Raw genomic sequence first — 23,876 nt, 5'->3', positions numbered from 1 at the left:
TGGTTTTCTGCCAAAAATAAAACTTATAGGTACCTCTCCTCCCTCTTTAGAGATTCTATTAAGAATCTATACCATTTCAACTTCATACCTCAAAGTTTGCATAGCATCAACATCAACATCATCAAATGCCTGGTCTGAATGAAACTTGAAAAATCCCTCAATCATTTAGTTCTCCGAGATTCGTTGTCGATTAAAAATCATCTTTTTTGCGTAGTTCGTATAACTTTAGGTATCGTTTTTTTGTTTGTAAAATTTGAAAAAAAAATGATGGATACCAGTGAAGTGGCGCCCAAGCCAGAGGCCAAGGAGAATTATTTCAAAAAACTATGGGCCTACAGGAAATACATCAATATGGAACCGTTTATGTTCTTTTACATTATGCCAAGTGTCTTCAATGCAGTTGCCATTCAGAACTTCCCATTGGAAAAGGTTTGCATTCCACATTTGGATGCTATATATGGTTTCTAATTAATTCTAATATGCCGTTAATATTGTGTAGGCGTGTAGGGTAAATTACAACTACAGTGAAATAGTTTGTAAGGCAATTCTTGATAAAGAAGAATTCGGCATCGAGGATTGTGATGGCTTCAACTTTGAGAATGTTACAGAAATTGGAAGTGGACTTTTGTGGAATGTAACAAATTTGTCACCAAATTTCAATTACACCGTTTGCAAGGCTGAAAGGGATGCTCAAAAATTGAGTGCTGAGGTGTCTGGAATTCGGGCGCCAATCGGTGAGTTTGATAAACCTGCCTATGACCTCATCCGGAAGTGGTTTTTCCAATTCTTCTGAAGTGCAATTAGTTTCTTGTTAACAAAACAAATTGTTTTTTTTTTTTAAGTTTACCCTAAAGACAAATTCCAAGGACATTGTTTTTATATTTTGTTTTGTCTAAAGAAAATAATTTTGTGGTTTTGTAACACCAAAATGTGTTGTGTCGACATTTTTTTTAATAATTAAATTTTCAAAGTTTATAATATTATGCAAAAAAAACAAAGCAAGAACAAAAACAACCCGTTGAACAAGAAACTAGAACTGAATGTCAAATTAATATTCTAAATAAAAATATTTTTGGTGGTAAAGTGCTTGCTTGCTATCGGATTAAAGGAATGTGTGCATTTTGTTTAAAATTTTAATTTTTTGTTATTTTGATTAAACGAGTTTTGAAAATTTAAAAAAAAGATGCTCTATTCCTGAAACAGTTAAAAGTTTGTAATCATAACCGGTGTTTAGAAAAAAAAAACTAAATATAAACTTTAATGATGATTAGAAAATATGCATGAGAAAGTTGTTAATTTAATTGTATGATTGTTAATAACAATGTAAATAATGTACCCACAATATCTTTTTCTGTTAATATTATTGTTGTTGTATGACAATTATTTACAAGTAATATGAGGAATGTCCGGTTTCGGAATGTCAAACTATGCGTTGTTAATTAATCAATTTTTATTAAATCCATGATTGACAACAATAATGACGGTAACTATACGCATGTGGAAGATGTTATCTTGCATTTGAAACGTGCGAGACCGGATCAGTATGTATCATGTTTAATGAAATATTTTTTTCTCGCTGCTGGTTTTCTAGTTAATAAGATGCTATAATGTCTCACGTTTATGAATATGTTAATTGTTGATTTATTGCCAAATTATTTAATTTTATTAACGCAGTGTTTTAAACCGGAATAGTTTTATCAAATTTACTTTGACTGGTTTTTTATTTTTCCAAGTAGCTTAAGACATTAATCTATTCATGTGCATTGCAAAGTTTCAAGTTAAAAGTCCAAATTCATACAACAAAAACATAAGCAAGTCTTTCAAAAATAACTTTTAGCTAATTAAGTGGATCAATCCAAACGCTCTAAATCGAATGTGGAATTTCGTATGCTATATTTTACCATGTGCGGATAATTTTCAATTCAAGAAAAAAACGCAGTTCTTGAAACAAAAAGTGAAATATTTGGGAACCGGTCCACAATGGGATCAAACGACCAAAACCATCTCAAAATTGGTTTTAACAAATGTGATCATTTCAAAAGTAATGATTGTTTAACATAATAGAAATGTGCGCAATTATGATTGCATACATTGTTTTTAATATATTTTGGATAAAAGTACTTAAAATGAGTCTCGAACCTTACATTTAAATTTTTATTGTTTTTCGTCCTATTTTATAAAACAGTTTAAACTTAGTTTTCTCAGAAGTTTGTGAAGAAACCTTATTAGTGTTGTACAGTAGACTCTCGCTAACTTGCACATACGATAACTTGAACAATCCAATAACTTGAACATCCTATTTTTTTGAACTTTTTTATTGCTGACTCTATAAGTTGAATAATTAAAGTATTTGAAGCTCTGTAACTTGAACAAAAAAAAAATGTATTTCAACAGAAGATTGAATTTCTTCAATGTAGGTTACCACGTTCGTAATCATGTTTTGCGTCATTTACATTAATTTATAATAACAAATTGAATTCATACAAAAACCAAGATTTTTTTATATGTTCCAGTAACTTGAACAATCCAATAACTTGAACAGGCCTGGTTTTGTATGTGTTCAAGTTAGCGAGATTCCACTGTATATCAATAAAAAGGTTAGAATCTCTTCTTTATAAATCCGTTATTTGTTTTTGAATGTACTTTAAATTGATTGTTTAAAAAAAATAACAATTAATGGGAAGTAATTTGGACAACTTTAATTTTCAATTGTAGATTTCTCCTTTGCCGACGACTGCCGATGTCGAGTTATGAATGAATTCAGAATCTCATTTTACTCAAAATTAAGGAATAAAAACAAAATTTGGCGCATATTTGCGCCATTTTGATTTATGGTCAAAAATGTATAAAATAAAAATTTTCCAAAAAAGTTTGCAGATATTTTTTTTACTGTCATCTACAGAGTATCTCAAAATTAATGATTCAAATGAAATATTCTTATAGGCGATTTAAAGGCCTCTTAAAATTTGGTAACTTGTTTATCCCAAAAATTTACGGTTTTCGATTAAATGCACTTCTTGTGAAATTTCGAAAAATTCCTACTTTAAAAAACAGTATTTTGCTTCCCCTGTTCATAATTTATTTTTGTTTTTTTACAAATCTGTCCCTAAAACAATAATTGACAATAAAGAACAATTGACAAATAAAGAAAAAATTATTTCGGTACAAATTAGTTTCAACAAAAGCCTATGTTTTTTATTGTTATTTTTTTTTACTCTGAAAAACCTTGTTTTGTTGAATTCAAATTATAGTTTCTTTCATTCTAACTTCAATTTCCGAATTTTTAATACTTTTTTTTGAAAACTGTGATAACAAGGCAAGCTATAAAAATGATAAACCAGTTTCAAAATGTACAATTTATTTTTGAGGATGTTGCTCTAAAATAAAAGTAAGAAATTGAGTTTCATTAAAACTGCTAACTAATTTGTAGCGATATGGCGAGCAAAATAAATAATGTTTTGATTAAATAATTGATTCTTATTTACCAATGTTTTAGTGAACGTTTGTAAAAACAAAAATCAATTATAAATAGAGGAAGTAAAATACTGTTTCAAAGTAGGAATTTTTCGAAATTTCACAAGAAGTGCATTTAATCGAAAATGGTAAGAATTTGAGATATGTATTTTAAATTATTACTTTTGGGATCCCCTATAAAGGGAATTCCCAACAAGCTTGACATTCTGAACGGATTTCAAGTCCCATTTTCTGCCGCAAATCAAAATCTGCAGATTTGCGATTTTATTTTATTTCATTCCATTTTTTCAAACTTTTATTTTTTTACGCTATTTTAATTCTTATCTCAAGCTTTTGTTTTATTTAAAAAGTCTTCTCTATAAAATATAAATTATTTCCATATTCTATTTCGTTTTAATACTTTTTTCCTCTTCAACCCTTTTTTGTTGTTTGAGTTTTATAAAATACACAATAATTTTGATTTTATTAAGAAAGTGGTTAATTTAGTCTCTACGTTTTTGGATACTTATCCCTTTCACATTTTTTCTTTCTTTTCTTACTTATAAAATAAATTCTACCTACAATGAATTTTATATTATCTTTCATTCGTATGCTTTTGTTTTTAATTTATAATCTTTTAATTTTTGCTTTCTTTTTAATATATTATATATAGGATAACTTCACTTATATTTAACACAAATTACAACGACTTAAAATATAATTTTGTATATGAATTTTAAAAATTGATGAATTTGAGCTATTTTTCATAATTTCTGTTTTTGAAAATATTATAATAAATACATACATAATTTTTTTAGTTCTGATTTTTATTACAAGTTGAAGCATATACATTGTAGTATATTTGTGCCAAATTTCAAAAAAAAATATTGAGAACTAAAAAATTTATGGAATTTTGAGATGATTTACATCGTTTGGTCCCATAGTGCGGTCCGAGCATCTCTGATTTTGATGATCTATTTTTTCTTCAAATTTACCAATAAACTTTTAGGATTAAACTTTTGGTTTTTTTTCATGTATATTTTAATATTATAGGTTTTTCTATTTTCTGTTCTATTCAAATTTTTGTTTATGTCTTACATTTATCTAAATACAACTCAGCAGAAGTTGGAAGAATTTTTTATATCCCATTATAACGTTTAGCAACAAATGAAAACTGTTTGAATTCTGAATTTAGTATTAGGAGGTTTGAACCCATATATCTGTGTTCTTAGATTTACTACTTTAAACCAAAAATAAGGTCAAATTAGAATCAAACACAGGGCCGGTTTTGGGGGGGGGGGGGGGCAGTCTGGGCCGTCGCCCAGGGGCGCAAGCATTGAGGGGCGCGGCCGGCGTCAGCGAACATCGAACACAGAGGAAATAACTCTGGTTGAAAAGGAGCTCTAAAAAAATTCTTGACAACGAATTCGGAGCGACCCAGAGTGCCCTAGAGCTCACAACGAACAAACCTAATACTTATAAAGGTATGTCGTTTTCGATTGGCCGTCCGGAAGCGTCTGGAATCATTCAGAAGCCTGCTACAAGTTTTTTATTCTCCTACTGAAAAAAAAAAACAAAAAAATTATTTGATTTTTCACCAATACAGACAGATATTAAGATTCAGAATTGGGTGGAAGTGATTCAAACTTTTTTATTGGATTTCAGAATGAGTGAATCATTGAGTGATTCCAATAGAAAACGACATTAATGTACCTAGTTGAAAAAGTTTTTGAAAAAATATTGTTCAAATAAAACCAACTGTACCTTCTCTTTAAAAGAGTTAAACAAAAAAGTCAGAAATAAAGGTAAACTTGTCAATTAAGCCTAAATGACATGAATATTTAATTTTTTTTGAAGTTAACCTTATGTACTTTAATAAACTGCACATTGTCAATAAATGCATTGACAAGTATATGAGAGGTAAGACATAATCTGCTATTGCTTTTTTCGTGATTTTAAAAAATTGTTTTAAAATGAATTTTTTTTAGAGGTGCCACTTGCAATCTTGCCCAGGGGCGCCGGTAGTGCTTAAACCGATTCACTGAATTCGATTTCGATCATACGTATTTATGCTATATGTTTCTTTTTTTCTTTCTACTGATTAGAAACAGCAATAGTCAAAATTTTAACGTAAATCGTAATCGTATGCCATAATTCGAACCCAGACATCAAGCAGAACATTAAGCATTTTATTAATTGGACTTGTTAAATTATTGATTTAAATGTAGTTTTGTACGGCCTGTAGTCCAAATATAAATTTGACATTTCGTCCCGGTTTCCTAGGTTGATTCAAATTTTAAGTTCAAGGGATTATCACCCAAGGCCACTTTTCAGAGCCAATCTTAATTCCTAATTCTATTTTATGTTTGTACCTACTTGATATTTCAAAATAATTTTTGCAATGAGCTGTCTTATCGAAAAGGCATGCATTCGATATCGATGATTCTCTTTTCCGTTGGATTAGATATTGAATTTAAATAAGTCGTTTTCAAAGGATTTAAGTCTGAAACCCACTAAAAAAAAAACTCCGATATACCCTAGAGAATTCTATCTATCTCCGACACTCTTCTGTATTTTCATCAATAAATCTGTTCTCCGAAACTTCTATTAATCCATTAAAGTAATAATCTAATCGTCTCTTGAGCACTGACGTAATGCATAATGCCAGCCTTTGTAGTATAAAAATATTTTTTTATAAAAAATGTTCAGTTGTTTTCCTCCACTTAAACAATTCCACTGCGATACTTCAGCAAACCTGACCCTGGATAATTTAAATCTTTTTTTTTTATGGATGGAAATTGGCAGGTTATCGCTTGAGGAATAGGGTGTTTCTGTGCATATTAGGTGTATCTATTCTTTATTTGGAATTATAACAGGCCCTATAGGAGGCCAGTCAGAAAAAGCTTTGAAACATGGCTTGAGTTCATAGAGCATGATTAGTTATATTTTAGTAGCTCTTCCAGCTTTTCAAGTTTTCGTTATTCATTCAAAACATCCAATATAAAACAAAAACCCTGATTTCTTGCACTTGAAAAATTCAACTTTGTTTTGTCAAATATATTGGTTCGTGTTGGCCCTAACAAAAAATCATAATACTGATTCGGTCAACGTACTTTCGAATATTTTCCGTGACTAATACTTGATATTTGCATTCCGACATTTTGGAACACTTTTTGGTTATTACATTAATTTAATTTTTGGGTTACAACGTTACAAGCTTACTCTCCATAGAAGATCACCATTTTAGGCTTAGGTATCCGAAAATTCAGGTCAAAGTTGACGGTAAAATTCTCTCAGACGATAGGCTGGGACGGAAGCTACCTATCTAAGTTTTTTACGCTGATATATCTACTGTTACATACGTTTAAACTTAGCCTAAATCCGAAATTTAGCTTAGTAGATTTAGAAAAAATCTCGAAATTAATTCTAAATTTCAGATTTATCGGATTAAGGGTAGATGAAAATCTTGGATTTAGGGTAGGTGCACCCAAATCCGTGATTTATCGAAGTAAATTTAGAATAGATCTCAAAATTTATTCTAAGGGTTGGGGTCAAAATTCTGCCGGGGTCAAAATTCAGCTTTAAAAATTCTGCTTTACAAAATTCTGCTTTCAAAATTTTGCTTTTCAAAATTCTGTTTTTTTAAATTCTGTTTTTCAAAATTCTGCTTTTCATAAATTTGTTTTTCAAAATTCTGCAAAAAATTAAAAAAAGTTTTGGAAAATGTTAAAAAGCGCGCGCTTTTTAATACTGGCAGAATTTTGAAAAGCAGAATTTTAAAAAGCAAAATAGAAAAAAAGGCAGAATTTTGAAAAACAGAATTTTCGTTAAAAAAGCAGAATTTTGAAGCCAGAATTTTGACCCGATCCCTTATATTATTCTAAATCTACTTAACTAAACCTCAGATTTAGGATAGGTGGAAACATACTAGTAACGACCAGTGTTGCCAGGACCGGCTATTTATAGCCAAGCCGGCTCTTTCAAGTTTTCTCCGGCTCCTTTAAATTCTGATTTCCGATTTATCAAAATTTGGCTCCTTAAGTTTTCAATTTGGCGATTTTGGGCTCCTTCAAAATTAAAAACTTTTATAATAAAAGAACTTGTTTATTTTGATCACGCCTTGAAAGTCTTCGAAGTAGAACCAAATTTTTTCGAAGTAGAATCTGACGTCTTGCTGAAAAGCGCAATTGTGAATTGTGAAAAGGTACCTAACCTACTTCCATTTTCATTCATATAAGTATGAGGCGTTCAGAATTATAATGGGTCAAGTCCACTTCTCTTTAGGTTAGATGTTTTAAGGTGTTAAAAATTAAGGGTTTCGTTTTATGTCAAATAAAATAAAAGAAAGACATTTTGGAGCTATCTATCTGTGAAACATTTATTTCAAAAGTTCCTTTAGTTTCTGAGAAAAAGCTTCTCAAAGTTCAGAATAATGCACAAATTTCAAATTGACTTGACCCATTATTATTCTGAACGCCTCATATTTTGTTTCCACTTTTCCACAATGGGCACGTTCAGGAAATATTAGGGACGAGATATTTAGGCAACGTCATTTTCTGAACGTAAATTTGAGTAAATTCGTTAAATTAGTTTGGATGTGATGTTATTAGCTGCGTTCCTTTGGAAATATTTATCTACTTTTTAGTACTTAAAACTACTTTGAAATACTCTTGCTATATTGAAAAAGTAGTTCAAAGCCACAGTACACATAAAAAGGTAATATCTTCCGAACTGACATTGGTCGCCAAATTGTCAAAACATGACAATTTGGCGACCAATGTCAACTTCCGTAATTCTTAATTGTTTAAAATTACCCACGAAAACGCACAAAAACTGAAAAACCACGCACACCACTAATTTTTTAACAATTTTTGACTATTTTCCGCTGCGAAACACGAAGAAAATTGGTTTATTTTTCAATTTAAAATTTTTTTGAATGACATTTTATAAATTTAAATAAAAACAAATTTCCTGTTTACTGCGATTGAAATATAAAAATTAAAGGCCGACCTGACAGATTGGTGCCCATTTTTGACAAACAAATTTTGACGAAGTTCTATAATTAAAAACAATCAGCGTCATGTTGACAAAAAAAAACTTTCCTAAATGTTTAGGGAAAAATTGCTTGCCTGACTTTCCAGTTAGCTTTCCAATAAAATTACCTAAATTGGAAGGATTTTTTTTGACAGTTGACTAATCAGAGACCGCGAAATTACCTTAATATTTAGTCCCTAACGTTTCTGAACCTGCCCAAATGATGAAAAAAATAAAAAAATGGTGCAAAATACATTATTATGAGTTTTTATGAACAATTTTTGAAATTGACGATTTTTGGCTCCAAGACTTCTAAAATTCGGCTCCTTGCCTCTAAAATTCTCTGGCAACACTGGTAACGACATGAGAAAAACCTATCGTTTTTTAGTTTATAGTACATGAAGTGTAGAAACAATAGGAAATAAATAATCGTTTTCTGTGTTGTAAAAAGAAATTAAATAAAGTTAAAAGCTTCCATATTTCATTTCAGCTGCAATATTTCCCCTAATCGTGATCCTTTTTGCTGGTGGATGGAGTGATCGTTACAACAAACGTAAGCCATGTATAATGTTCCCTCTTATTGGAGAAGGTTTGCAATTTTTGGGTAAGATCACCTTATTTCATTCAATTTACATATCAGCTCTAATAAATTATCTTCTAGGACTCTTTATCTCTGCCATATTTTTCGATGTTTTCCCCATGGAATTTGGTGCCTATATCGAATCTATTGTTCCATCAATGTTTGGTGGATTTAATTTTGTCCTAATGGCCGTTTACGGTTACATAACTAATGCTACTCCAGAACCTGATAGAATCTTTAGGTAACTAACTAACTTCAAATTCTTTAATTCAAAATATTCTTCTTTTACAGATTTGGAATATTCTCCATGTTTATAAATTGCATTCCGTTTGTGGGTATTCCATTCAGTGGGATACTCTATCAGAAACTAGGTTATGTTTGTAAGTTAACGTCTTGGTTTTGTAAAATTTATATGAATCCATAAATTATTTATTTTAGATTCTTTCGCAATGAGTTGGATCTTCCAGCTCATAGCCTTCTTCTACGTGCTGTTTTTCATTAAAGAAATACCCCAAATATCTGATAAAGACAAAGAAGGAGAACTAGGAACAACTAATACCGCCTTCGAAGTGACAGATGTCACTGAAGTCAATGGAAATCGCGAAGCTATATCAGCTCTTGATGCAGCAATATCAACTGGCCAGGAACCTCCACCAAAGAAATCATGTTTAGCTGAATTTTTCGATCCAACTTTGGCAATTGAATGCATCAAGATGCCATTTGAGAAGAGGGCTAACTATGGTCAAGCTCTGTTTGTCTTGATGATGATAGCTTATTTCTTAACCGCAGGTCCTGCTGCTGGTAAGACTTCGTGGGGAAGTAATCAAAACCTTCTTTAAAACTCTTTGTTTTTAGGTGAAAACGACTATTGGTACCGATACATGCTCATCAAGCTCAACTGGAATGGTAATCAGTTCAGTGCATACAGTACATTTTCGTCAGCAAGTACAATATTGGGAACATTTATTGGAACTGCAATTTTAAGTAAACTCTTGAAAATCTCGGACCCAGCTATTGGAGTTCTTTCCGCCTTGTGCATTGTTATCTCAAGACCGATGTTTGTAGGTTTCTTCTGGAGTTCTGTCAAAAAATCGCATTTAAAACCTTTTTCTTCTTTAAGGCCTTTGCTAAAGACTCCGTAATGTACTACTCTGCGGGGCTTGTCGAAATGTTTGTCAGTTTAAGAGTCATTGCTATCAAAGCTATTGGTTCGAGTATCGTTGAAGGTGACGAATTGGGTCGAATGTACGCTATATTTGGAGTAACTGATCCAATTTCGACATTCATCATTCCACCACTTTACAGTTACGTTTACAAGACTACCGTTGACACATTCCCAGGAGCAATATTTTTGTTCAGTGAAGTGTTTTACGTTCCAAATGTTATTGTATTCATGTAAGTTTTTGGACATATTTTAAAAAGTTATTTCAGCTTCTAACCTTTTTTGTAAATTTTAGAATTTGTTACGTGTTAATGAAAAGACGAGAAAGAAAAGGTGAAAAAATTGATCTTGGCTCAACGAAACCAGCTGATAAGAGTAAATTGGATGAAAATCTTGAATCACAAACTGAAATTACTAGCTTGTAAGAAAATTATGTATAATGTTAAGGTTCGAAATAATGGTCTTGAGACTGTATATAAGCTGTTCTGTTAATTGTTTCTTTTGATTTTAACTTTTAAGTCATCAATAAATAAGACTTTAATTTTTTTTTTTTATTAATTTTTTTTTGTTTTCTTTTCTTCTTTTTCACATTGTACTTCTTGTTAATGGAAGGTTTTTAAGAGAATATTTCTTCAGCCAATTTAATAGAATAAAAGGATCTGATATCTGAATATCAGTTCGGTTTTAGAAGCAAGCACTCGAAGATATCGTGGGCACAACGCCAAAACCACGAATCTGTAAAATTGTAGTTTTGAGAAAAATGGCTTCAAAGTTTTGGAAACACATGCAATCTTATGAAAACTCGAGTAACGAAAATCGATATTTTAGGCTTCTAGGCAACAGTTGGAGGATAGGGGTCAACGCAGTGAATAGAGGGACCGATAACAAGGTAAATGACGCTTTAAAGTGAAAATGTCAAAAAATGCAGATTTGCGGTTTTGGCTTTGTGCCGACGATGTTATCAAGTGCATAGAATCAAGATTTTGACAAAGTATGGCACGAAGACCTCAAATTCAAATTAAATCAAGTCCCCCTGAACGACTCTATACCATTCTCAAATAATATCTATGTAGAACAGAATTTTCCGAGTTAAGCCTAGTACGCAGATCGATTTTCCATACAAAATGAAGGTTAAGGATAAAACAGGGACAAAGTGATTCATAAAGTTCATAAAAATATTTTGGATGAAAGGGTGTTTTTTTTAGGGGTTGAGTTATGTGCGAGAAAGGTATCATAACAGCTGACATAAATTTTGTTAATTTTTTAAACTTGGTGAAAATTTTTCTTTTGTTATGAGAACTTAGAATCTAAAGAGTCTACAAAATTATCTTGAGTGAAAGGGTGTTTTTTTTTTTAAGAAATCATGAAATTCAGAACTAGTACCTACCACCAGGGCTACCTAGATTTTCAAAAAGAGGCCAAAAAAGAGGATTTTGATAAAAAAAAGAGGCCCCAACAAAAATATGTGAAAATAGATAACTTAAGTACGATAGTCACACGAAATACCTTATTTTCGACTTTCCCGAACCGCAACACAAACCTTTTAACACAATTTCTTAAAATAAAATAAATTAAAATTGTATGAACATAATATATTAATAACCTGTGTATAATTTCTTCAAGAAACACAAAATTTATCAAAAACAACCTTATTTCATCAAATCAGCGCTAAACAACAGTTACGTATATTTTTTATTACAATTGAAAGTGGTATAAGTCACATTTTCCTTGATTTTAGATAAAATGTCAATTTTTTTAATCAAACGTACATTATTTTAAAAAAGAGGAAAAAGAGAAACCAAAATATCAAAAAGACGGATTTTTCGACAATTTTTAAAAAGTGGATTGGGTGAAAAAAAGAGGAAAAACGCCTCTTTGGAGGCGCAAAGGTAGCCCTGCCTACCACAAATAATAGGAAAAAAGACATTGCCACAAATGTTTCATTTATAACAGAAAGCTTAGTACGCAGTTCGAGATAAATTTTATCTCCCATACAAATTATCGAAAAATTGTAGCCGAGCTAAAGCCTGGTACGCTGCTCGCGCTAAATTTTAGCTGAGATAAAATTCCCATACAAGTTATCGATAAGTTGTATGGGATCCATTTTATCTCGGCTAAAAATTTTCGATAATTTGTATGGGAGCTAAAATTTAGCGCGAGCAGCGTACCAGGCTTAAAACCTAAAAATGATCCCATACAAATTACACTGGTTAACAAAATTAAACTTTTTTTTTGTTGCCGAAACAAAAATATACTTTTCTGAAGGTTTTCGGTGTGCTTCACTCGAATCCGAAGTAAAAAAAAATTAATCAGCTCCCGTTTTTGAAATATTCCTGTTAGAAAATGCAGTACTTCTCACCTTATTCTTTTATATAAGAAAAATTGTTTGAGCATATTTAGTAACGGTTTTTATAAGGAATATTTTCCACCTTTTTAAACCTGTTTTAATCTTCCCGATATCTTTTTTACTGCCCGAGATATCCTCAGTTGTTTTTTTTTTTATAAATTTTATAACGTTATTATCTCCTTTATGAGATATGAAGCCAAACCCACTTACTTCATTTTAAGATATCTCGGGCAATACAAAAGATATTGAAAAGATTTAAACAGGTATCGAAAGATGAAAAACAGTTCTTATAGAAACCTTTACTAAATATGCTCAAACAATTTTCCTTATACAAAAGAATAAGGTCCGAAGAACTCAAAAAAACGTTTTTTTGCATTTTCTAACGGTAATATCTCAAAAACGGGAGCTGATTAGTAGTTTCTGACTTCGGATTCGAGTTCAGCATACCGAAAACTTTCAGAAAAGTATATTTTTGTTTCGACAACAAAACCCTTGTAAGCCAGTGTTATCGATAACTTGTAACGGAAAGCTCGGCTAAAGAAGAATTAGGTTCTGAGGTAGGAGGGTAGGCCATTCAATTAAATTTGACCTAGGAAGAAATCGAAGGTAAAACTTTATGAATTTCTTTTGGACACTTTCAGTTCTATTTGTGTGAACATTGTAATAAGGGGACCATATGGCCATATTCTAATACATATCTGGCAAACGAAAAAAATAGACATTTAATTACTAAGGGATCACGGAACTCACTTCCAAAACGTTTAATAAAACCGAGTGCTCTATTAGCTTTTTTGATTATTGAATCGTAGTGATCAGTAAATGACAACTTTGAATCTAGGATTATATACCAAGATCAGAAAAGCTGCATTGGACGAGTAAACTAGAGGAGTTTAACATATAATCAAAAACAATAATATCATGCTCGCGTGTGAAACGCATTGTCAACATTTAAAATAAACGATTGTTGTTGCACCATTCCCAAAAAACATAGTAGGTCATTTTGAAGAAGATTACAATCAGTCAATGAATTTATTTTCCGAAATATTTTAACATCGTCAGCGTACATTAATGAAGAAGAGTTTTCTAAAAAAGATGAAAGGTTATTTATGAATAAAACAAATAATAGTGGTCAGAAATGGCTGCCTTTAGGTACACCGAAGTTAACGACAAACTTATTTGAGTGATAATGTCTTGAAATTATACTATAATGCCTATCACTTTTTTTTTAGTAAATTAAGGAAAATCCGCGACAAGTCCGATGAAATCAATGATATAAAAGGTACACTTACGAAATTTATTAAAAACGTTTTCTTTCATATGGGAATTACGAATAGTCTATACTTTTTTTCATGTGAAAGGGTGTTTTTTAAGTGTAGAGAAAATGAGGGTTGGAAAAAATAAGTAATTGTAGTGGTAACCTTATTGAAGTTCAGCAAATATGTTACTTTTGAGATTGGAAACAAAAATCTAAAGCGTCTATAAGAATATCATGATTAAAAGGATGTCTTTTGAGTGAAAACAAAATTGATGGGCCCCCTTATGAAATTTGGTAAAAACGTTGCGTTAAGGATGGAAAGCAATAGTCAAAAGTTTTCTTAAAAAAAATTTACGTGAAAGTGTGTTTTTTTTTCGAAGAGACAGTAATAATCTGTAATTGGTTCCAAAATTTAAATACAATCCTAAGTGGGATTGTATTTAAATTCTATAAAAAAGGTCACGAAGATAGGAATAATTGGTTCCATAATCATTTTTAGCAAAAAAAAACAAAACCGACTTCCATTGATCAAAACTGGGTTTTATGGTTTTTAAAATAGTTCCTATGGCAAAAAGTGAACGAAATTATCAAAATTGGTTCACTCAGTCCAAAGTTATGCGGTAACAAACATAAAAAAAAAAAAAAAAATACAGACGAATTGAATACCTCCTCCTTTTTGGAAGTCGGTAAAAAGCCAATGATTCACATTATTTTTTGTTTCGATGATAAATTAAACGTTTATAATTAAGTTCAAACCTCGTTTTCTCTCGGTTTTTCTTTGTAATGAACATTTTGGTTCGTCGAAAATAAATAATTTTTTTTTAAAAACCATGTAGGTAAAAACAAGCGCGTTTCTGCATGGTTTTTAGGAAAGATGGCTTTTGTCTTAAATTAAGCAAAAAATGAACTTAATTTAAGATGAAAATCTCCTTATCATCCGAAAAGTTAGAAGATTTTCATCTCCAATTAAGTGGATTACAGTTTTATTTAAGACGGAAGTCATCTTTGCAAAAAAATCATGCAGAAATCCGCTTTTGTGAATTGCGTTAAAATGCTGGTTAAAACTTGACGTTTGGTGAAATTTTAACTATAGCGTGGTGAATAAAATGGGTTCAAATTTATCGAGGTAAGGAAGGTTCAAATGGACTAAAATTTGACGTTTATCATGAATGATAAAGAAGTTTGCTTCTGTTTTGTTGTTTTTTTAATCAAATATTTGATAAAAAAAAACCTTTGAAAAAAGAGATGAACCATCAAGAAAAATATCGGAGACTTGCAGGAAAAATATACCTACAATATAATGTCAAAATCAAATTATGAGTTCAAAATCGAGATAAATATAGTTTTTTTTTGTAATTTTTAGAGACTTTTTATTTAAACAACTTTGTTTTTTTTTAAGTTTGGTTATCTACGAGATTTTATTTTACCTATATCTTAACAGAAAAGTTATTTTAAAAAATTCCTTTCCACGCAATTCACACAGCAAATGACTACACTTGATGCCATTTCAAACCAAATGTCAAATTTTAATCGTGATAGAAATTGAAACCCAAAATTTAAACGCAATTCACACACGGCCTTAAGCCTAGTACGCAGCTGAAGCGAAACGAAATTTTCCATATACAAAATTTCGTTAACGAAATCTTGAACGAAATTTAATTTGTTTTGTTTCTGCTTTAAAGCCTGGTACGCTGCTCGCGCTAAATTTTAGCCAAGATAAAACTCCCATACAAGTTATCGATAATTTGTATGGGACTCATTTTATCTCGGCTAAAAATTTTCGATAAAGCCTGGTACGCTGCTCGCGCTAAATTTTAGCTCCCATACAAATTATCGAAAATTTTTAGCCGAGATAAAATGGATCCCATACAAGTTATCGATAACTTGTATGGGAATTTTATCTCAGCTAAAATTTAGCGCGAGCAGCGTACCAGGCTTAATTTGTATGGGAGCTAAAATTTAGCGCGAGCAGCCAGCGTACCAGTCTTAAAACCTTTTTGCCGATGTTTTTTTTTGAATTTTTTTATTTGTACTTTTATTATTTATACTTTGCTAAAATACTCGTTGGTATTTTTTCGTTAACATGTTCGCCGTTTACTTTGGAGACTTCAAAATTTTTCGTTTCGCTTCAGCTGCGTACTGGGCTTTAAAGATAAACGAATCGATTTATTTCGATAAAAATTTCGTATTTACACATCTCTAACAACAGCGTAGTGTACAAACGGCCTTCTCCGAATTCGGAATCATTCTCATCGCTACCCACCGCTTATCAACGCTATAAACAGTTTATATATCTATCTCAATTTTTATTTCAAAACATTAAATACATTTTACACATATCAGAAAGAGACAAAACCACTCCCCTCAATTTCATAAACCACGAGCAAAAATCCAGCAAACCCAACGGTACCAAAACCAAACTCGCTGTATGCGTTGTTTTTCTAATTTCTTGTTTGATTTCGGACTTATTCGCATATGAATTGTCATTGTGTCGCCGTCGTCGTTCCTTCGTTGTCGTAGTCGTCGTCATCATAAAAAAAATATCGTTTCGAGAAGAGAGAAAATTTGTTTTTTTTTTTATATAAATTTTAATTTGTCCAATTCAATTTGCTCTCGGACGAGCAAATGAAAATAATATTCTTGATAAATATAATATAGAAAACATAAATCACCTAAAGTGCTCAAAATAATCTGTGAAAAATTATAAAAAGGAAGAAAAAAAAAAAGCTGCCACAAAAATATATTAGTTGCTCTCCATTATCACACAAAAATGAGTGGAAATTAATATTATTTTTCGTCGCTCGTGTCGTATTTCCATCGTCATCCGTCGGAGTGAAGTCCGAGTGGAATTTTGGAGAGTTTTTTTTTATTTGTATTATTTTTTGTGTTGTGCAAGTTTTTTTCTTTTATTATTTTTAATACAAATGAATCAAAAACAACTAATTCCAATTAGCTTGGAAAATATTCAATTTATTTAACAAAAATTTTGCACAAAAATCATTCCATTTTAAGGAGCGTTCTTTTCTTGAAAAAAAAGAAAAAGTTGAAAAAAAAAAATATAAACCACACAAACATAAGGAGCCAAGGTCTGCGCTGCGTTGCGCTGCAGTTTGACGTGACGTCGAAGTCGTCGTCATCAGATTAACGTGTCGACTCAATTCGACGCCCCAAAATGGATACGTTTCGAAAGTGGTTGAATAAACCCAAGGTAAATTATTTTTTTTTTTGTATTTTTTACACGAAATTGTAAATAATTTTGTAATAAAAATAAGATTTTTAGAAAAAATAAAATAAATAAAAAAAATCATTGAGAGAGGAGAGTAACCTGATAACCCAATTCGCTTTCGCAGGCGGATTCTGTCTTCTGCAGATTTTTATTATTTTTTTTCTCTTTCCCCCCTTCCCCGTTGTAGTATTGTTTTGTGTGTGTATTTTTTTTTTTTTTTGTTTGTGTTGTAGTTGTGTCTCGGAATTTCATGTGTGTAAGAGTGTTGTTTTTGTTTTTCTTATTTCTTTTGCAAAAACGAATGAGACAACAATAATAACAACAACAACGGGAAAGATGAAGCAGAAATACGATACAGTGGGCGCGAAAAGTTGTTCAGCAGGTATTTTTTTTTTCGTATTTGCATTTGAATTTTGAAAACAACTTTTTTTTGTTGTTGTTTTGTTTGAATGGGAAAGCAGCCGCAAACAGCAGGCAAGGCATTAGAAATGCACACTGAAAAGGCAGACAAGAGGTGCGTTCTTTTTCTAACAATAGTTAACTATTGTTAACTATCGTTAACTTTTGTCGTTCCTAAACTACAAAATAGTTACGATTTGTAACTATTTGACAGATGAACATCGTTCCTAAACTCGTTTTGAAGTGTCAAATAGTTACAAATCGTAACTATTTCCAACTCACCTCCATGATATGAGTTGAACATTCATGAGATTGTTGATGTGTCAAAGTGGATGTTTTGTTTACAAAACAAACTCAAAGATTTTTTTTCTTTTGGAAATAAGCGGAAAAAATGAAAATAAAAAGAGAGTTTTGTAATTTTTTGATGAAAGATAATTTATTTTGAATAAAAAACAAATTTTATTGTTATAATAATGGAAATAAAAGTATTCTCAAAAGAAATTTAGCTGGTGGTTTGACAGTCTAACAATCTCTAACAATAAATCGTTCCTAAATGATTGGTAAAAAATCCAACGATTTCTAACAATGACACTTCAACAATAATTTTTGACATAACAACGATCGTTGACTATTGTTAGAAAAAGAACGCACCTAAGGTGGATTATGATTATTATTTTTATTGGAGACTTTATCATTTGTTTGTTTGTTTGTGTTTACAAATCTCTTGGTCATTTTGAATTTTCCATTTCAATGAATTTTGACGAAATCTTTTTGAAATTAGAAATAAAAATACGAATGAAAAAGTCAGATTATAGTAAGAGTTAATCTGCGTCGTAGTAAGTTAATGAATCATAGCAATAATAATAATAAAATACGATGACTCTTGTTGTCCGTCGTTGAGTTTGTTTACTTTTTTTTGATTAATTACTTTAGAGTGAATACCTACTAATTGAAGTTGTGGAGATTTTAACCTTTAAAAGTTGTTTAGTAATTCATTGACTTGATATTTATAGCTTTGTGCAGTAAAATAGAAATTGTACAAGTTGTCTATTTCATCATAAAAATCTCAATGATTGAATTTTTCCACTAAGCCACCCCCAGAAGGTCGAATATGTCTCTCGAATATGTTACTCTTGTTAATATACATATAGCTGGCTGAGAATTATATTGTATGTGAACTCACCTTAGTTTTGAGAAAATCGATCTCAAAGTTTTTTAAGGCTGGTTTTTGGATAAAATAGTTAAAAAATCTTAAAACCATGAAAAAACATTAATTTCACCACAAAAAAGGATTCTATGAGCATTTTAAAAAAATGACATAGAACCTTTTTATGAAAATGTTTGTAAAAAAATTTGAAAAAGGTTCTATGTTCAACATAGAACCTTATAGTTATAAAGAGCTTACATGTAATAAATGGATTTTATATTATATTTAATTAAAAATATTATATTTAATTTTATTCAAGTTTTGCACAAAACAGTCAAATTCTATTTTGAACAACAGAAAAAACTACCACAAATCACAATTCCTGCTTTTGTTGAATTAGGTAGAAATACAGAAAAAAGACATGCTAAAAACAATTAGAATTTGTATTAAATCAATCTAATTTTGCATGCTTTTTTGACAAAAAGACAGTCGTCTTAAAACAATCATCTTCTACGGTGCAAATTGTAGGTATGCCAAAAAAAAATTAAAAGTTTGTTTAATCTTTTAATTTTAATTAGAATGCACATAAAATTAATGAAAAATCATTTCAATCTTAGCAGGTATCTACACTTAAATTTTCTTAAGAAGAAAATTCTTGTTAAAATGAAGTTCACTTTGATTTAAAAAAAAAATCAGTAATGTTGCAATTTGAATAATATAGAACCTTATTATATTAATACATTTATGTGAAATCATAAAGTTGTATGTCTTTTTTACCTGTACCGTCGCCATTAATTTTTTTCTATTTTTTTTTTTTTTTAATTTTATCTGAAAGCCGTTGAAATAACGAAAATTTTGGTGTATAAAACTCATTTTTTGTATTTTGTATGAAATACACCCTTTCTCAGCCAGCGATATGAATCGGTGATTGTTAAAACAACATACAGCTATGGACAAAAAAATAGAACACTTTTGATTTTTCTTACAAAAATTGGATTTATTTGGGACCTTTTAACTTATATATTATAATTTTTATATCAGGGCATGCATTAGCGTATGGGGATTCATAAAAAGAATAATTATAAATTATTTTATTTCAATTCAATTTTTAAAAATTATAATTTGTAGAGAATGCCCTTTTTTCTTGTGGACAAAGAAATAGCACACATTCCGAAAATCATAAAAATAATCATTTCTAAGCAAAAATTCTTACAATTTCCAATAAATTCAAAGTTTTCAAAGTTCCTTCGCACCTCTTTGGTAAACTTTCAACTAACGTCTGGTATCCACTTTGTGGAGTACCACGTTTCTTTGATTCTGGCCCAAAGATCGTTTGAATTTTTGATTTTTCTTTTCCCACGCTTAACCTTGACATCAATTTATAAATTTTCTATGGGGTTAAGATTGTGAATTTGAAATGGCTAGGTGCAAACATTGCTTTTTTCCTTCGAAAACCTATCTTGTACTATTTCTGATGCATGTTTGGGTCATTGTCATGTATGAATAACTAATTAACTATCGAGAAATATGGTTCCTCGGTATTCTAATGTAATATTAAGACAAAAGAATTTATCAATTCTGCCATCCACCTAACCAATGGGTCCTTACCATGCCAGGAAAATGCGCCCCAGACCATCATATCCTATCCTTTTAGTTTCATCGTCTTGAGATAATACTTTGGCTTGTCCTTTTCACATTTTAGGCGATGGACAAATGTTTTGTCATCGGTTCCAATGCGGTTAACCTTTATTTCATCACTCCAAAAGACTCTCATTCAAAACTGCATGGGTTTATTCAGATGTTTTTTTTAGCTAATGTTAGGTGATCTTCCATGTGTCTTTTTATATCATTGGACTTTTCTTCCTTACCTGTCTGTACAACTCAGCATCATTAAGTATCCTTCTTAAAAGTCTGCTTGACACTTTTTTCGCCGAATTCTAAATTTACTTCGGGAAAAATCGTGCAAGATGATTTAAAAGGCCCACATTTGCGTTTCTTTGTGATCGCTCTATCCACTCGTATGGAAGTTTTGCGGGGAAGAAGTTAACGCAATTTAATTTCAGAGCTTAAATTTCTATTTGCTCTTTCTAAATAAATGGCTTTATCCATCATTTATTCGAAAAATTTAGAGTTTAAGCTAATTGAGAAGGATTTTTTCCTTAACTATGAAGATCAAAAGTAATTCTCCCTTTTTTCGCAGTTTAATAATTTTTTCTGCCTATTTTTTTCAAAAATGTTAATTAAATAGTAGCAATAAAATAAATGCATTTTCGTCTACAACTTTTAAAAACTTAACGGTTAAACAAATGTGTGCTATTTCTGTGTCCACTAGCGAAAGAGACAGAAAAAGCATTATATTGCTAGTGCAAATAAATATAGAAAATAACGGTACTTTTAAGATATTTTTGTCTCCATCACTTTATTTCGATAATAGCTATACCAAAAGAAAAAAATTTATAAAAAGCATTCCTAATATCTAAAAAATTCGATTCGCATGATTTTTCTCAATAGTGTGCTATTTCTCTGTCCATGGCTGTAAGTAGGTAACATTTTTATATTTTTTCAGGAGAGACAAAAAACTCTGTATTTTTGACGACGCGGCCGGATTGACAATTTAAGCTTTAAATTCGGTTTAGAGGCCTTGTTGAGAGTTGAAACTAACTAGAAGTTTAAAAAAAATATCTTTATCAAAGAAGATTTAACAAAAAATAAATATATTTTATGTGTTGTTTTAACACCCAAAGTTTTGTTGGGAGTCAAAACAACTTAATTACTAAATTAATAATGTTGTTTTGTCACTCATTTTATAACCAAAGTTTAGGCAAATTTAATGGAAATGAATAAAATACCATTATAATTAAGCAATTTTATTAATACAAGAACATTAAACAAAAAAGCGAAAGTGGACGTTCCACGGCCCGCAATGAATTTTTTTTTTTTTTTGACGTAGTTTAGTCTTACTAATATTGGGCAAAAGTTTTATCCTTGTGACGTTGTTACTTCAAAATAGGATTAAATGCATTTTTGCATTTAACACTTTAACATTTAATGTTTATTTGAAATGAAAAATATGATGGTTTGTAATTTTCACTGAGTTTGAAGACCTTGATCTTGAATATCAAACCAATAGAACCCAAACTAGAAGCCTTTTAAGAAAACAGTTACGTGTTTTTTTTTATAGGTAGTTCGGATTTTCAATTCTTTTGCTGGTTTTAATGGCGTTAAAACTCTCGAACAAAATTTCGAAGTTGATTGTTCATAGTAAAGGTATAACTACAACACCACTTTTGCAAAAAGTCAAAAAGTGAAAATTTTCAAACTCATTTTTTGACCGTTTTTCTCTACACAAAATTAAAAGTAATGATGCAAAAACCTTATTTTTCGTTTTGAAAAACAATTTTTGTAGTTTTTTCCAAAAACAAATAGCCCTAGAAAGAAATAAAAATTTTAATACATTTCAACATTTTGAAAGATGCAATTCCAATCAAATGACCACGAACAACTGACTGACAGTAAATCAACGAAAAAACTGTAAGAAATAACAGTTTACACATTGCATTTTTCCAGCGTTGAATGTAAAAACAAATTAATATCAAGTACTTAAGGTGTTTTAACATTCAATTTCAAAAATGTCAGAAGAGATATGTTGTTTTAGCACTCAATGCGTAATTTAACCTCGATATTTTATATGATTCAAATATCAAATTATGTTGGTTTTGCTCTCAACGCTAGTTCTACCCATAAGCAATGCAAAATCGTTATAAAATTGGTTTCAAAAAATCTGTCACTTATGTTGTTTTAGGTAATAATCACCGATTCATATATATATATATAACCACTTGTATATATGTATAAGTAAGTGATATTAATTTTATTTATAGTTTTAATATCGAACAATTTTGAAGTTCGATATTTTTCAATTATAAATTATTCGATCATATTTTCTTGTTGAATCTTGTTTAATTTGTTGTTAAATTAAATTTTCTTATTTATAAAATTGGACTTCCTGGAATAGCCGTTCTAACAACTCTGCCGTATTCAGACTACAGGTCTATAAGGAGCAGTTAAAGTGAACTCTCGTCCTTAATTTTGTAAGATATTAGCTGTATTTTTTTGATATTGCTATCCTTATTACCGCTACTCCAGCTGCAGCGAGACTACACAAGGCTCTAGCGAAAGACAAAACCATAAAGTCGCTAGCGCTTAGATACAATGATGGTAGCTTTACTGAAAATGAAAAACAAAGGTTGACTCTGTTACTTAACACACACTTTCTAGGCTCGTTTTTAATGACAGGAAATGTTATAGAAAGTATACCTTTCAAACCTAACAAAACAGTTAGCCACAGTTATCTGTTCAAGCAAAAGAATTTACTGGGCGATAAACACCTTTCAACCTTTTAAGTCACCCACCAGGTGTCGATGGTATCTTCCCTGCTTTACAACAAAAAGGGACGAAAGACCTGATGCCGTACATTATTAGTATACTTCGTAGTAGCATGGCACTTGGGCATGTACCAAGCCTGTGGAGAAGAGCTAAAGTAATTTTCATTGCCAAAATTGGGAAAAAAGATACAAGTATCCAAATCATTCAGGCCAATTATCCTGACATCATTTTTGCTTAAGACTTTGGAGAAAGTTATAGATAACTTCATTGGATCAAAAGTTTTAATAAATATGCCACTTAACCATCGCCAGCACGCTCACAGGGCAGGAAAATCTACGGAAACTGCCCTTTTCGAGCTAACAAATTCCATACAAAGAATTTTAGATATACATAGAGGGAGCATTTGATAACACCTCACATGTCGCTGTAAACAAAGAGTACCTATCACTGTAGTGAGATGGATCAATGAAATGCTGAACACAAGAACATCTGAGGTAAGGGCAGATCTTAATATAAAAACTAACATCACAACAAGAGGTTGTCCTAAGGGAGGGGGTTCTTTCACCCGAAAAGCATTCGGCAATTGTATCTTTTGGCTGGACTTAACATCATTCCTGCAAAGACAACAATTGTACCATTTACCTGTATGAAAATTGTAAGATTACCTGGCTTGGCACAAAAGAACCGATCTTGCAACCACTAGGAAATCGCTAGATAAAGTGCAAGGACTCACATGTGTCTGCATTACCGAGGCTATGAGAACATGCCCTGTAACTGCAATGGAGATTATTCTAGATCTAACTCCATTCAACATAGTAATTGAAAGTGGTGCTAAGAAAGCTATCATGAAAGAGCTGGGACTGAAAAATGCGTACGCAACAGAGAAA

The 23,876-nt window shown here is 30.9% G+C and overlaps 2 protein-coding genes across 2 annotated transcripts in view; both read left to right on the top strand.

Annotated features, from left to right (window-relative positions):
- Positions 1-230: 230 nt before the first annotated feature.
- On the top strand, positions 231-10,733 carry LOC129914448 (uncharacterized). Its single transcript, XM_055993711.1, has 9 exons — positions 231-429; positions 500-734; positions 8,978-9,091; positions 9,149-9,308; positions 9,359-9,447; positions 9,506-9,868; positions 9,923-10,128; positions 10,188-10,462; positions 10,525-10,733. The coding sequence occupies exons 1-9, from the start codon at positions 265-267 to the stop codon at positions 10,652-10,654; spliced, it is 1,737 nt and encodes a 578-aa protein (XP_055849686.1). The 5' UTR covers positions 231-264; the 3' UTR covers positions 10,655-10,733.
- A 5,571-nt stretch (positions 10,734-16,304) lies between these two features.
- Positions 16,305-23,876, top strand: part of LOC129917144 (lateral signaling target protein 2 homolog) — a 67,396-nt gene continuing 59,824 nt past the window's right edge. Inside the window, exon 1 of the mRNA XM_055997510.1 lies at positions 16,305-17,039. Within this exon, the coding sequence (XP_055853485.1) occupies positions 17,004-17,039 (36 nt within the window). The 5' untranslated portion in view covers positions 16,305-17,003. The remainder of the gene's footprint in view (positions 17,040-23,876) is intronic.

Source organism: Episyrphus balteatus, chromosome 3 (assembly GCF_945859705.1).
Source record: "Episyrphus balteatus chromosome 3, idEpiBalt1.1, whole genome shotgun sequence".
Classification (NCBI taxonomy): Eukaryota; Metazoa; Arthropoda; class Insecta; order Diptera; family Syrphidae; genus Episyrphus; species Episyrphus balteatus.
The sequence above is the reverse complement of the archived record's forward strand: the minus strand, read 5'-3'. Positions and strand labels throughout refer to the sequence as shown.